Source organism: Culex pipiens, chromosome 2, assembly GCF_016801865.2.
Source record: "Culex pipiens pallens isolate TS chromosome 2, TS_CPP_V2, whole genome shotgun sequence".
NCBI classification, from domain to species: domain Eukaryota; kingdom Metazoa; phylum Arthropoda; class Insecta; order Diptera; family Culicidae; genus Culex; species Culex pipiens.
The window spans coordinates 34018022-34033929 of NC_068938.1; the positions used below are offsets into that span (position 1 = coordinate 34018022).

Sequence of the window (15908 nt, forward strand, 5' to 3'; positions counted from 1 at the left end):
TTCAAATTCTCCAAAGCAACTGTCAAACATCGCGAAATCGTCCGGGTCGAAATACACACACAATCGGGGGGAAAACAAAGACGGAAACGGCAACGAAAATCCGGCGTGTTAACCGCGACCCGCACCGTTCAAATTCTCCAAAGCAACTGTCAAACATCGCGAAATCGTCCGGGTCGAAATACACACACAATCGGGGGGAAAATAAAGACGGAAACGGCAACGAAAATCCGGCGTGTTAACCGCGACCCGCACCGTTCAAATTCTCCAAAGCAACTGTCAAACATCGCGAAATCGTCCGGGTCGAAATACACACACAATCGGGGGGAAAATAAAGACGGAAACGGCAACGAAAATCCGGCGTGTTAACCGCGACCCGCACCGTTCAAATTCTCCAAAGCAACTGTCAAACATCGCGAAATCGTCCGGGTCGAAATACAAACAATCGGGGGGAAAACAAAGACGGAAACGGCAACGAAAATCCGGCGTGTTAACCGCGACCCGCACCGTTCAAATTCTCCAAAGCAACTGTCAAACATCGCGAAATCGTCCGGGTCGAAATACACACACAATCGGGGGGAAAATAAAGACGGAAACGGCAACGAAAATCCGGCGTGTTAACCGCGACCCGCACCGTTCAAATTCTCCAAAGCAACTGTCAAACATCGCGAAATCGTCCGGGTCGAAATACAAACAATCGGGGGGAAAACAAAGACAGAAACGGCCAACGAAAATCCGGCGTGTTAACCGCGACCCGCACCGTTCGAATTCTCCAAAACAACTGTCAAACATCGCGAAATCGTCCGGGTCGAAATACAAACAATCGGGGGGAAAACAAAGACAGAAACGGCAACGAAAAACCGGCGTGTTGACCGCGACCCGCACCGTTCAAATTCTCCAAAGCAACTGTCAAACATCGCGAAATCGTCCGGGTCGAAATACACACACAATCGGGGGGAAAACAAAGACGGAAACGGCAACGAAAATCCGGCGTGTTAACCGCGACCCGCACCGTTCAAATTCTCCAAAGCAACTGTCAAACATCGCGAAATCGTCCGGGTCGAAATACACACACAATCGGGGGGAAAATAAAGACGGAAACGGCAACGAAAATTCGGCGTGTTAACCGCGACCCGCACCGTTCAAATTCTCCAAAGCAACTGTCAAACATCGCGAAATCGTCCGGGTCGAAATACAAACAATCGGGGGGAAAACAAAGACAGAAACGGCAACGAAAAACCGGCGTGTTAACCGCGACCCGCACCGTTCAAATTCTCCCTTTTTCAAATCCCTAAATTTATGATTTTTTAAGATTTTAAAATTTATAAATTTGATGTTCCTTTCCATTGATTTTTTTTAATTTAAATGTTATTTAATTTTTCATATCCAAATTCCTAAATGTTTTAATTTCTATTTTGGATTTCTTTTTTTTTTTTGCCAAAATGATTGTTATGGCTTTTCCCTCTGGTTTACTTCATCCTAAAAGAAATAATTGGTCGTTTGCGATTTTTGTGTTCCTTCTGAAGGAGCTCAAAATAGGTACTTTTTTTATTTCATAAAAAATGAAATTATGAAACTATGTTTGTAGCTACTCGGAGCGAATAAAACGCGGAAATTTGCAGGAACTACGAGGGAACCCTGATCTTGAATAAAAGCATACTGTTGGATATGTGGAAGTAGAACTTCAACGAACTCCTCAACGGCGATGAAGCGAGCGGAGACGGCGTAGGAGTCAATCTTGGAGCAACCACAGCTGATGAACAGTTCCCAGCACCCGATCCGGATACGGTGAAGAAGGACATCAGGAAGCTGAAGAACAATAGAGCTGCCGGCAAGAATCGGTTACCCGGTGATCTCTTCATATATGGAGGAGATAAAGTGGCGAAGGCGCTTCACTGTGTGATGCTCAAGATCTGGGAGAAGGAGAAGCTTCTAGAAGAGCAATAAGCTGCGTCCGTGAGCAGCTATGGCAGATTATGCACGAAAACGGATTCCCGAACAAACTGAATGTGCTGATCAAGGCTACCTTGGATGGTGTGATGGACCTTTGGACCACTCCGAGACAACATCGTCCTAGAGGACATTCTTTAGAGAGCGGTCATTACATGGAAGTTGTTCGGCCAGTAAAAGTATACAGCATCTGTTCACGACGTCGGACTTATTTTTATCTACTGATCAAAGATGTACGTTGGCTGCGGATTCATCAGGCTCGGATTGATCACGGACGAGTGCGCATGATGATGGCCGACCGGCATCGTGTAGCACATGTCGTAACTGCTGCCCACATCCAGATGCTGCTGGTGCTGGTTCTGTTGCTGATAGCTAGGATACGCACCATGATGCTGCTGGTACATGTCCCCGGGGTAGAGCGTCCCGGACGTCGTTGGCGGTGCCATCTGACCGAGCTGCATCTGGGCCGGTACGGGCGGCGGCTGAGGTGGCACGTAGCTGGTTATGTACGGCGGAACCGTGTAGACGGAGTGATTGTCGATTAGCGAAGTGGCGACCGAGAGTTCCGAACTTGCGGCCGAGTCCAGCGAGCGATTCTCGTCGACGTCAATGTTCGGCTCGAAGGGTTCCGGTTCCACCTCCGGAATGACGACTGGTTCGACCGGTTTGGGTCGGTGTTTGGCCTTGACGTGGCGGAGTAGTGCCGGGGATTGGGTGAATTTGGCGTCGCATTCCTGGCAAGCGTACGGACGATCTCCGTTGTGAGTTCGTCGGTGGGCGATCAGGTTCGAACTGTTGGAGAATATTTTGCCACAATCCTGGCAGCGGTGTCGCTTCACTCCGATGTGAACCGTTTTGATGTGACTGTTGAGGTAGGACTGCTTGTGGAAGGCCTTGTTGTCGCACAGCCGACAAACGTAACTCTTGACCGGTTTGTGCGTTTCAGCGTGATTCCGCAGCTCTTGGGCCGTCCGAAAAGCACGCTCGCAGATATTGCACGGGTTGTTACGCTCCTCGGAGTGGGTCTTCCTGTGGGCATGCAGATTGCTAGAAGTCCTGAACAGTTTGCTGCAGATTTCACACTGATACTTGCGTTCATCGTTGTGGATTCGCATGTGAAGTTGTAGATTCCCCGACTGTGCGAACCTCCGATGACACGTCTGACACTCGAACGGCTTCTCCCCGGAATGAACCCTCTGATGGGCCTGCAGATATCCACTGTAGTTGAACGACTTGCCACAGATCAAGCACTGCTCCGGTGGCTTCAGCTGCTTCCCTCGTTTAGCCATTCCGACGTTCTTCCTCACCGCTCGCCTCTGCTTGAAGATGTTCACCTTGGTACCTTCCTCCTTCAGCTTGGCCTTGTGCTTCACCAGCAGTTCATCCAGCTGGGAACGCTTCTTTATCGGTTGAACCTTTTTCACGTTCCTCCCAGCCGTCACCGTCACAACGGGCACTTCTTCTTCCGGTCCAAAAATTGCATCCATCGCCGCATAAATCTCATCCTCCCCAACCTTCTCCTGCTGCCCGGCGACAAAGCTCCTCAACTTTTCATCCGACGACTCGCACCGATTCCGGAACTCGAACGCCATCCCCGCCTTGTAGAAGCAGTCGTTGCAGATCGCACCCGGAAGGCCGTCCTTTTCGTAGATCTCGACGGAGGCGCAGCGCGTTATCATGTCCGAGGGACGGATCGAAAAGTTGACCGCAAACAGGCTGACGAGGGAACCGGGCTGCAGGTGCTGCAGACACAGCCGGCAGATTTTGTCCATCTCGAAGGGTGGCGGAACTTGTGGTGGCGGTGGAGATGGTGGTTTGTCCATGGCGGCTTGTCTAGACCGGGGATGATTCCGAGGACGAGTTGAGTTTCACGGCATCAAAACATAAACACAACGTACACGTTTAGTGAAAGGGGACAAATTTCTTGAAATTCTTTAGTCACTTCGTGTAAGAATGCCAGGGGTGTTCAGAATTTAGTTTGAATCGTTCATTTGAAATTAAAACTACACTCACTGAGTATTTGCAGATACAGTCGACTCTCTGGCTATCGATCTTCTCGATATCAATATTGCTTCATGTAGGGGAGACTGGGGAGACTTGATCCCCTTTTTTTGTATCGCACATAACTCTGTCAATTTCTCACAAAACTATAATTTTTTTGCATGAATTGAAAGCTTAAACATTCATCTATGTTTAGCTAATAAGGGTATTTCATCAGTTGAACTCTTCGAATCATACCAAGCGTTTTAAAAAAATATTTTAAACCGGCATTTTAAAAATGGTAGGGGTAACTTGATCCCCCTTTCAACATTTTGAAGAAATCTTAAGCAAAATGTTTCTTATTCATCCAAACTTTTAATTTTCTATAAGTTACAGCAATTTCACATAAAACCTGTACATTTGTGTTCAAAATATAACAAGTTTAGTATTTAAAATATTTAAAAACTTAAAATATTATTTTTTAGACCAAAATTAAGTATGTTTACAAAAGCTGGAAATTTTTGTTTACAAAACTTTTGAAAAAATGTTCTAACTGCAGTAAGTTATGTACAACTATACTAAAGGAAACTATGTATGAAAACCCAGCCCAATTAATTAATCTTGAGGCTGATTCCAGTGACTGTAAAAATGCAGGGATCAAGTCTCCCTAAACGCACTTTTTTAAACAATTGATTGTAAAAATAGTATGACGATAAATTTAACATCAAATGCGTAAGGGTTTTGGAGTTGATAAGTTCATCAAACAATTCATGTATAAACAATATTTTTGTGAATAATTTTTGAGTGTTTTCTATACATATCAAAACAAAGAAAAAAAGATCTCTTGGAAGTTTTTTGCAGCTCGTTTAAGAAAACTGTGTGTAACTCAATCTAAACATTTTTTAATTTCTTTCTTTGTTTTCTACAATGAGTTTTAGTTAATTTCAAACAACTTTCTAGAACAAAGCTAATTGTTTTACCCACATGCTGACGAGATACAGGCTTGGGATCAAGTGTCCCCGGGGATCAAGTCTCCCCACTCTCCCCTACCGATGAATTATTCAGTCCCTTCAAACTGCATACTTTGATTCTCTTCATTCCTCGATATTTTCTCTTGCTTGAAGGATCTCTTCCTCGACGGTCCCTTGGATTCTTTTTGCTTTAGAAAACTCTTCCGGTTGTCAATATTTTCACTTTCTCATGGCATGCATATACATTTTTCGTTGAGAAACGAAGCTTTGAAGGGTGTTTGACATTTGTTTGTATTTGTTTGCTGGACGTTGCCATGATTCTCTCCATAGCTGGTTATCAAGAAAAAATTAAATTCAATCGAGTCTTCATTTTGCATCTTTCTGTAAACTGATGCTTCTCTTCCTCGACGGACCTTGGATATTGACAACCAGAGAGTAAACTTTTAATGATTTTCCTGTAATTCTATAAGCTAAGTACGGAGCATAAGCATAAGCATAGGGAGCGGATTTTTAGACCCCCCACCCCTCGTAACAAAATTTCCATACAAATTTTTAAAATTTTGTATGGAGCGTAACACGAACTCCGACCCCCCCCTCCCCCCATACTGCGTTACGTTATAAAAGAACGCTCCCATAGGTGCCCACCCGAGTTCTATAAGCTTAGTACGGAGCTCATAAAAAAGGTCAAGAAAAGATGCGCATTCTTTTCGTAAAAAAAAACTTATTGTTCTTCATTAAAAAAAAAGTATTCTTAAATTACATAAATCAAAGATTGTATAGTTCTAAATTTCTAAAAAAATATTTTTATATTCTTATATTATTATCAATTTTTAAATCTTTATTCTTTATTCTTAAATTCTTAAGAGTCGCAATTTTTATCACCATATACATTAAATAAAAAATCCGATATCTATAAATTTTGAGAAAAATTATAAAAAACGCGTGATTTCAGTAAAATTTTAGTTAGGACTTCGAATAATGGAGTACGAAATTATTTTTTTGATTTCTTATTTTATAATTTTACTATTATTGAACCTTGTTTTAAACACTTTAAATGTCAGAATTATAATTTTTTTTTAGTTCTTGAATTTGTATTGTTCTTTAATTTCCAAATTTTTCATTCCTTTATTTTTAAATTTAGCTGTTTAAATTTTGATTATTTTTAATAATTGTATTTATTTTTTTTATTAATGAATTTCTTAAAATTATCTTTTAATAGGGAATTTGTCCCTATTTTGGGCCTACTAAGCAGAGCGCACTTTGAATTTGATGTATTCTCAAAGGCTGCTATTGGCAGCCTAGTTTGTTTTACATGAATAAGTTGGTTTTTTAATGCTTAAGCTCGTACATTATCAACATTTTGAAAAAAAAAACCTTATGTCGCTGTAAAAGCACGAAAAACTAAAACACTTTTTGCCCCTATTTTGGGGATATTGCTCCTACACCCAAAACTGGCAGCGCTAGTCCGAGAGAATGATGGTCTCGAGTCGAGAGAATAGTGGTACCATTCACGGACGCAGAGAACACAGCTCGAGATGGGCGATAGAACTATTCTCTCGAGGTTCATTTGCAAAAAAAGTTCATCCGTCAAACAAAAAACCAAAAGTGTCGACAACGGGAATCGAACTAGAAACCTTTGACAAACCAATCCAATGACTTAGCTGCCTCGGCCACCACAGCTTGGTGACCAAGGAGAAGTCAGAAGTCGATGTATGACACTTGTTGGAGATTTATTGATTCAACTCACGAATGAACTCATTTGTTATGATGGTGTAAGTTGGTACCATTATTCTATCGAATTTGGCACTGAGCCCTCAATAAATTTTGAGAGAACGATTATCTCGATTCTGAATTTTGGGTGTAGCATACGACCTTCTTTGTGCATATTTTTGGCCTACCTTCTGATTGGTTGAAATCTCGAAGCACGTGGCGAACTTTTTTGACGTCCGGTTCAGCCCCAGCTGACCGAGCCACGTAGCCTAGTGGTAACGCTTCCGCCTCGTAAGCGGTAGATCGGGGTTCAAATCCCGGCTCGGACCAACACAACTGGTGATCTTTTCCCTTCTGGATTCGATTGCTTAGTAAAGGGAAGGTAGTGTATCGTCACAAACTGGACCTTATCACGACACCTTAGGGAGGCGACCTATGGAATGTTAACATTAACCTAAACATGTTAACATTAGTTGAGTGAAAAACTGCCACTGAATCCGCTTTGTAAATGCCGGCCCCGATACTCTTCACGGGTGTTCCCCTCAGGAACTGGGAAAGATTTACTTTTTTTTTTTTCAGCCCCAGCTCGTACAGTACTGCCTCACAAATTCGGTCGACAAATATGCTAAATCATTGTGATGTTTTAAGCCACAAATAAACATTAGAATGCTTGATTTCACTTGCATTACGTGCATAATTAGCTTGGACATGATTTTTATCATTCTTTACGAGTTTTAAACATAATTAAACAATTGTTGCGTAGCCAAACAACGAGCTCGTAATATGCAAGAAAGACTGTAAAATTCCAGAAGCGCACACACACTGGCACAGTTTCTAGAATTGTCAAATGTACCGAAAATATATCCATTTCTCACCGATATGGACGAAGCAACTTTAATCAGTTATTTTATTGATTTGGTGGCAGTTAAGTGATTGTTTTTGCAACGGGATTGTGCAACCCACCAATAAAAACATATTGCCGGTGGTTGGAGATTCGGGGGACGGCTCTCATTCGTGTGCTGAGCGAAGAACGCCTTGACGCTGAGTGTCAAGAAGCGGTAAGCAAAAGTGGTGAAAATTTTGGACCTTATGGGCAAGTTGCAATTTGCTAAGAAAAATGTGAAGAGTGATATATTTATTGCATTATTTCTAATTTAAGAGCAAAAAGTTAATTATTCTTGCGCACCAAAATGAAGATAATGACAGCACGAATCATTCTCAAGTGGCAGATCCCTGCCAGATTAGGTAGATCCAAAATAGGCACTAGGCCCAAAATAGAGACAAATACCCTATTATTTTATTTTATTGTTGATTCATATTTTTTTAAAATTTTTGTTTTTGAATTTCAATTTTTTTTTGAATTTTTGAATTTATAATTTTTGAAATTCTTGTGGCAAATGGGCAGTATTCATGATTGCTGAGAGTCGCAGGACTCTCGCCCATTGCTATTAGTAAGTATCCAGCAAAGCAAAGGGTATAGCATGCATTTGATACTGTCAACTCCCATTCGGCTGTGTTCTCGTCGCTGTCATGTTGTAAACTGGAGCCGAGGGAGGTCCTGTTGTGAATTCTAGGTAGAATTCGCCATCACCCAAGACACGAAGGCACGAAGGATAGACCATGTCTTGGGGGGTGAAAGGATGATAGGATTTAGTGATAATACCACAATTTTAATATTTGTCTTTCTCTCTTATTTCAGAGGATGCCTGGTCTGAGTTCTAAGTGTTGCAGAAGCCTTCCGCTCTACACAATGGAGCCTTCCTTCTATCATTTCCTGTATTTTGAAAAAGGTGATGCGCCGAATGTGGACATATAGTTTATCACACTTACTCCATACGGTGTGAACGTGAAATGCTGTATGTTTGCAATTGGTGCTTTGGCTATTTTCAAAACAATCTAGATTTTTCCTATTATTTTAAGATAAAATTTAGTAAAATCTATCCATCTATTTATTTTGCTATTTCTATAACTTGTCCCTTACCTCACAAACTTTAACTACTCTATTCTTCAAACTTGGAATCGCAATACATTATTGTAGAAATGTAACTGCTGAAAAAATTGGTAAGGGCATAACTGTTATTAATATGATTAAAGGTACGTTCAATCTGTTTTATTATATATATTAACTATTCTAGTTTGCTTGTCCTGTCCCATATTTCACAACTTCAGTTGTTTTCTTGTAAACTTCTCGTTACAAGTTGGTAGTTCTGTCTAGTTGCAAAATAAGGTTTCTTTATTCTTTCTTTCTGTGTTAGTCTGTTATTCAATGTTCGATTTTATTTTACATTGTACTTATCCCATTTTTTCTCTTTTTCTCTTTCATGTACCTTGCGAGCATACGATGACCGAAAAAAGTCATTGTATCAGCCAACACACGTGTATTTTTCACAAAGCCGCGAAACAGAACAAGTATTTTTATAAGTGCGTAAATAACAATCGGTCGTTGAAGCTCAAAAAAATGTGAGAACAATATCGCGCCGTGGTTCAGTGATAATAAGGCGAAGAAAGTAGACGAAGATTCCGCATGAAGAACATAGCGGAAATTATGTGTTAATTGCACAATGGGTGAAGGTTCGAAGTTGACACTATCAAAAAGGAATGGTAAGATGCAATAGTAATATTGCTAGGTTTGATAGTGTCAAAAGGTAAGATCAAGGAATAAGGATTATATGAAACTATATTGTCATAATTATTGTATTCACTGAAATATCTATCCGCTTTCTACCCCCAATGTGTCCTGCACTGGGGGTGCCTGGGGTAACTTCGAGTTGACCTGGGCCGCCCGAGGAATTATGCCGTAGGTGGCTCGTGTACAGGTTCACTCACCTCTCCTCGCGGCAAGGTTTTCCGTAGGTCTACACTCGAACATGCAACATGGGACAGCATGAATCTTCAGCTGAAGCCGGACGAATGTATTCCGAAATTACAGAATTACAGAATTTTTGAATTTATAATTTTTGAAATTCTTGTTTTTTTTTAGAAATTTTTTATTCCTTTTTTAATATTTTTTGTAATTTTCAGTATTTTGAATACTTTTTTTTGAATTGATGAATTTCTTGAAATTAACTATTAATTTTTTTCATTCATATTTCTTTATATTTGCATTCTTGAATTTTTAAAATTCATGAATTTTTTTTTTAATAAAATTTTTGGTTCCTTGAAAACTTTTTGCAACGGCCGAGTCGTATTTTGTTAATTAATGAATCTCTTTAAATTATGTGTCATCGTCTACTTTTAAATTTTTTGATTCATATTTTTTTTTAAATCAACATTTTGAATTTTTATTATTTTATGAATTTTTAAACTTATTTTTTTGAATTCTAGAATTTTTATTTTTCCTTGATTTAAAAAATAATATTTTCTTTTTGAATCTTTTTTCAATTTTTATTTTCTTTCATTTCTTTATTTTTAAATTTATATTTTTGTGAATTTTTAGTTTGAGCTGAATATTTGCGTTTTTTATTTCTTTACATTTTCTGTAATTTCTATTTTTTTTAAATATCTGCACTTTTGATTGTTTAATTTTAAAATTGTCATATTTATAAATCTATATATATAAAAAATTTCGACGGTTTTGTTCGAACGCGAATCAGTTCAATACGGAGCGTCGGATCGAGGTGCTCTTTGTTGCGTTGGGTTCGTATAAGCCCAAGGAAGGTTCTTACGCCAAAAAGTTACAACTTTGGCCACTCTGGAACCGATTCCGGAAAATCTGCAGATTGTATGGAAAAAGTTGCGTATAATCAAATTTTGATCATAGGAGGCTGAACAAGGAAAAAGCTAAAAACGTCAACAAACGAAAAAAGGAAAAGACGAAGTTTTTCGGGTAAGGCTTGTTTTATTATAGTTTATTTTTTTTGACTTCTGAAATTTTTAGTATTCTTGTTTTTTTTTAAATTAGAATATTTGTATTAATTTTATTTAAATTTTTGAATTTCTAAAAAATAGTATTTGTATTTGTTATTTTTGATTTATATTTTTTAATATATTTGCACTTTTTATTTTAGAATTTTTTAATTTATGAATGTTTGAGTTTTATTTTTTCTTTGTTTTTCTTAGTCTTGAGATATAAACAGAATCTGTACGTTTAATTTTTGGCAAAATTATTTGAACATTTGTAATTTTCAGTCACTTGCAGCAAATTCATTTTTTTATCAAACATATTGAAAACAAGCATCGCGCGAAGTAACGACAAACGGCACTTTTTATGTTTGTTCTTTTTTCAGCTACGCACCGCTTTAGAAAAATCTTTTCATGACCGACTGAGACATATTTTTCGGGAATCTTTATTATTGCCGCACAATAATTTGTGTGAAAACCTAATGTACATAGTGATAAGCTGATTGAATTGTACGCATAGCACTTACCTGTTTGAAATGATCAAGTTGCTTGTGGGAATGGAGATTGCATGTATGGGATTATCATAAGAAATATGAGCCTGGCAGCATGGCTACATTACTTTTAAAGCATTTTTTTATTCTGTTTTCGTATTACAAGATTAACCTTCACTTATCTAAACGCCAGCCACCATCTGCGCTGCTTTGGATGCTCCCCCAGCTTCTTCGCCCCCTCCGCCGCCGTTGCCCGCTTGCCCGATTTCAACGGCTTCCTGGCCTGCCGGAATGATAACGGTCGTGACCACTGTGGGCGTTAAAATAATACTTGACACGTCTCTCGATAGGAACCACCACTTCTTCTTCCAACTTGCGTCTTCGAATCGTCAACTTACTGACTTCGCCCCACTTTTGGCCCCACTCCATCCACGGTTTCATCTGCTCCATGTCCTGGCGTTTGACGCGACGACGTTCTGCGGGTGCCGCTAGGGTTAGACATGTGGAAATCTGCGCTGTCCACATCAAGTCTGCGCACATCCTAGGCCCTTCTGGCAACCACGAAGACGACGACGACGAGCTCTCCTTCTTTGACGACTCGTCGATCGTCCTCAGAACCAGTTTAGCGATCACCACGATCAGACGCGTTTTTACGAGCAATAAATGTTAGTTAGTCTTAACTGTACATTCTCGCGTTTTCATTCTCACTTCCGACTTCTGCTTTCCTCTGGTCGCCGATAGGTTATGGGCCCAGCAGAGTCGGAATAGAAGGTTCGGTTGTTAAAAAGAAAAACCGCGTGGTTTTCTTTGTTCCCGCAGTGGAAGAAGTTTTTTAGAGACTATTGTTTGTCTGTGCTATTGTGTTCCGTACCGGAAGTGAACAAAATGGCGGAAAAGTTCGCCATCCAGAAGCTGAATGGCCGGAACTGGCAAACCTGGAACATCCGGATCGAAGCGCTGCTTTCCCGCGAGGACATGTGGTCCGTCGTGACGAACGCCATCCCGGTCGGGGACGCCCGGAAGCCGGAGTGGGTCGCACAGGACCGGAAGGCGCGGTCAACGATCCTGCTGTTAATTGAGGACAACCAGTTCCCGATCGTGAAGGGCAGTACCCACGCGAAGGAAGTGTACGACAAGCTGAAAGCGTACCACCTGAAAACGACTCGGTCGTTTCGAGTAAGCCTTTTGAAGAGGTTATGTTCGACGAACCTCACCGAACGCGGTGACCTCGAACAGCACGTGTTGGAGTTAGACGATTTGTTCGATCGTTTGCAAGAGGCCGGCATGGACCTGGCCAGCGATGTCCGGGTGTGCATGCTGCTCCGCAGTCTGCCGTCATCGTTTGACCACCTGGTAGCGGCGCTGGACCTGCAGTCGGACAAGGACCTGACGCTGGACACGGTCAAGTCCAAGCTGTCGGACGAGTACCATCGTCGGCAGGAGCGCGATGGCGGCGGTGAGCTGAAAGTGGAAAAGGCCATGCGGTCGGCCGAGCAGAAAAGTGAAAAACTGTGTTATCAGTGTAAGAAGCCCGGACATTTGATGCGCAATTGTCGATTGGGCAGAAGAAGAAGTGTCACGCCAGCGAAGAAAGAAGAAAACGGCAGAGCCAAGGCTGCTCACATTGACGCAAAAGCGGTCGCGTTCACGGCCGGTGACCCCGGTGACGAAAGGGCTGGCTGGGTGATCGATAGCGGCGCGAGTGCACACATGACGAGTGATCGGTCGATTTTCACCTCGCTCCGAGAGTTTGCCGGCGGCTGGATCACGCTCGCCGACGGGAAGAAGACGCAAATTCTAGGTGAAGGCAGTGTTGTGTTGTTTGGCCTAGACGGCGAAGAAGATGTGGTGAAAATAGAGGTGAAAGAGGTTAAGTTTGTGCCCGGCTTGTCAACGAACTTGATATCCGTGTCCAAGCTGGCGCACAACGGCCTCAAAGTGTTCTTCGACGACGTTGGCTGCCAGATTTCGGACCCCAGCGGGCGTGTGGAGGCAACCGGAGATCGTCGTGGCGGGATGTACTTCCTGTGCCTGGCAGAAGCATCCGCAGGGCAGCACACGGAGAGTTGCCAACACCTATGGCAGCGGCGGCTGGGCCACCGTGACTTGGCAGCTGCCGAACGTATCAACAATGAACAGCTGGCCACCGGGATGAAAGTGCGTGACTGTGGCAATCGGTTCGTTTGCGAATGTTGTCTGGAGGGGAAATCTGTCAAAGCCCCCTTCTCGCCAGTGACCGAAAGAAATTCGACGCAGATTTTGGACATCGTGCGTACAGACTTGTGCGGCCCGATACAAATGTCAACACAAACTGTCAAGCGTTACGTCATGCACCTCATCGACGACGTCAGTCGATGCACATCGGAGGCCGTGGACAGGATCAAGGTGCGGTGGACGGAGAATCGGACCGGCCGGAAGATGCAGATCAACCGTTTGGAAGGAGGTAACGGATTCGACAGCAAAGAATTGAGAAAGTGCGACGCCAAGTTCATCGAGTTGAGCAACAGGAGTTCTCAAGTGGAGTTGCCAGCCGCGGGGCCGCCTGCCGTGGGGGAAACAGCCGCGGTGCCGCCTGCAGGGGAAGAACCAGCCGTGGGGCCGCCCACCGTCGGTGAAACAGTGGCGGGACCGCCTGCCGCGGAACGACCTGCCGCGGAAACGCCAGCTGCTGAGGAGGAGATCGAGCTGCTACCGTGTGGGGAAAAGCTGGAAGAAGTTCCTGAAGAAGAAAATGAAGGGAACGAAACAGTGAGTGATCTTCAAGACGCAGTTCCTGAAGAAGAGCCCGAGGATTATCCGGCACCAACCGGCGGCGCGGACGGCGCCGGCGGCGGTCGACCGAAGCGGTACATCCAGCTGCCGAAACATCTGGACGAGTACGAGGTCGGCGTGGCATCGTGTGCGGTCGAAGATCCGGAGAACTACAAGAAAGCCATGAAGAAACCCGAGTGGCGGAAGGCGATGCAGGAGTTGGCAGCACTGCCCGGCCGTACAGCGCTGGGAAAGGAGGAGCTCGTGTGCAGACTTCGGCGCAGCATTTACGGTTTGCGCCAATCCGCTCGGTGCTGGAACCGGAAACTCAACGAAGTGCTGACGAAGCTGGGGTTCAAGGCCGCGGACGCAGATCCATGTTTGTACCGGATGCAGCAAGGCGGAACAACTGTGTTGCTGCTTGTTTACGTCGACGACTTGCTCGTTGGCTCGACGCGGGAGGCTGACATCGACCGGATCTTCCGGTGCCTACAGAGAGAGTTCGAGCTGACCAACTTGGGGAGTGCCAAGCACTTCCTGGGCATGGAGGTGAAACGCGACGACGGGTGCTACAAGGTGCGGGTGAAGAACCACGTTGACAAATTGCTCACGAAGTTTGGGATGGAGCAAGCGAAAACCACGAAGTCACCCATGGACCCCGGGTACCTCAAAGCCGAAGAACCGAGTACGCCCTTTGGAGACCAGACGAAGTACCGGAGCTTGGTAGGTGGACTGATGTACATCGCCTGTACTGCTAGACCGGACATTGCGGTCGGTGCGGCAATTCTTGGGCGCAAGTTCAGCGCGCCCAATGAAGCCGACTGGACCGCGGCAAAACGTGTGCTCCGGTATCTAAAAGCGACGAGGGAGTACTATCTTCGACTGGGCGGCGAGTCTAGGGAAGCACTAGTTGGGCACTCGGATGCAGACTGGGCCGGCGATCCAGGAAACAGACGCTCAACGTCCGGCTTTGTTTTCACCTTTGGAGGAGGAGCAATCTCGTGGGCAAGCCGTCAGCAATCGTGCGTCACGCTGTCGTCCATGGAGGCCGAGTATGTCGCCCTCAGCGAGGCCTGCCAGGAAGCGATCTGGTTGCGACTACTGCTGCGAGACTTCGGCGAACAACAACAGACTCCCACGCTGATGAAGGAGGACAATCAAGGTTGTCTGGCGTTCGTGAAGACGGAGCGGGCCAGCAGGAGATCGAAGCATATCGACACCAGACAGAAATTCGTGCAGGAATTGTGCGTCACGAAGCAGATTGCGTTGGAGTACCGTCCGACGGACCGGATGGTAGCCGATCTCTTCACCAAGCCCCTGGGACCGTTGAAGCTTGGGCAGTTCTGCGGAACGCTCGGGCTGCTGGCGTAGGCGTTGCTGTTGTCCATCGAGGAGGAGTGTGGAAATCTGCGCTGTCCACATCATGTCTGCGCACATCCTAGGCCCTTCTGGCAACCACGAAGACGACGACGACGAGCTCTCCTTCTTTGACGACTCGTCGATCGTCCTCAGAACCAGTTTAGCGATCACCACGATCAGACGCGTTTTTACGAGCAATAAATGTTAGTTAGTCTTAACTGTACATTCTCGCGTTTTCATTCTCACTTCCGACTTCTGCTTTCCTCTGGTCGCCGATAAGACACAGTATGGCTAGACTAAGTGTGACTAGTTTAAGCTTCATTTTGAGTTTTGGTTGGGAATCGTTTGGAAAACTGGTCGAGTAACTGCATTTGAATGCCACTTTTATATGCGACGATTGCACCGGAAATTGCATGACCTTAAAATAGCTGTGCTATCAGTGAAAGTATGCTCATGACCTGCGGTGCTAATTAAATGCTGTAGAAATGTTCGCTTTTTTAAAGTACTTTCCTTTTAAAGAAGTATTAGAGCAATTTCATCTCAAATCAGGATTTTTTCTGGAACTTTTGTACCCGACCCTCTCCGATTTCAATGAAACTTTGTAGACATGTTATCCTAGGCCTATATAAGTTATTTTTGTGTATATGGAGCCAATTGTACTCGAAAAATGACATTTGAGAAGGGCGTAAGTTATTTAGATATTTTTGTATTCTTTAATTTAAAAATGACTGTATCTCGAAGCCGTTGCATCGTACCAAAAAGTGGTCAAAGACAAACTTGTAGGAAATTGGACGGGCTTTCTGGAAAAAAATAAACTGAAAGAAAAATACACGCCTCTTCCATCGGATTTTTAAATTTT

The 15908-nt window shown here is 43.6% G+C and overlaps 1 protein-coding gene across 1 annotated transcript; it reads right to left on the reverse strand.

Moving 5' to 3' along the window:
* Window positions 1-2128: 2128 nt before the first annotated feature.
* On the reverse strand, window positions 2129-3824 carry LOC120427819 (zinc finger protein 184-like). Its single transcript, XM_039592743.2, has one exon. The coding sequence runs from the start codon at window positions 3768-3770 to the stop codon at window positions 2166-2168; it is 1605 nt and encodes a 534-aa protein (XP_039448677.1). The 5' UTR covers window positions 3771-3824; the 3' UTR covers window positions 2129-2165.
* Between the last annotated feature and the right edge of the window lie 12084 nt (window positions 3825-15908).

Excerpts from the sequence above, each read along its gene's own strand:
- LOC120427819 (XM_039592743.2), bottom strand. The coding sequence starts at position 3,770 with ATGGACAAACCACCATCTCCACCGCCACCACAAGTTCCGCCACCCTTC.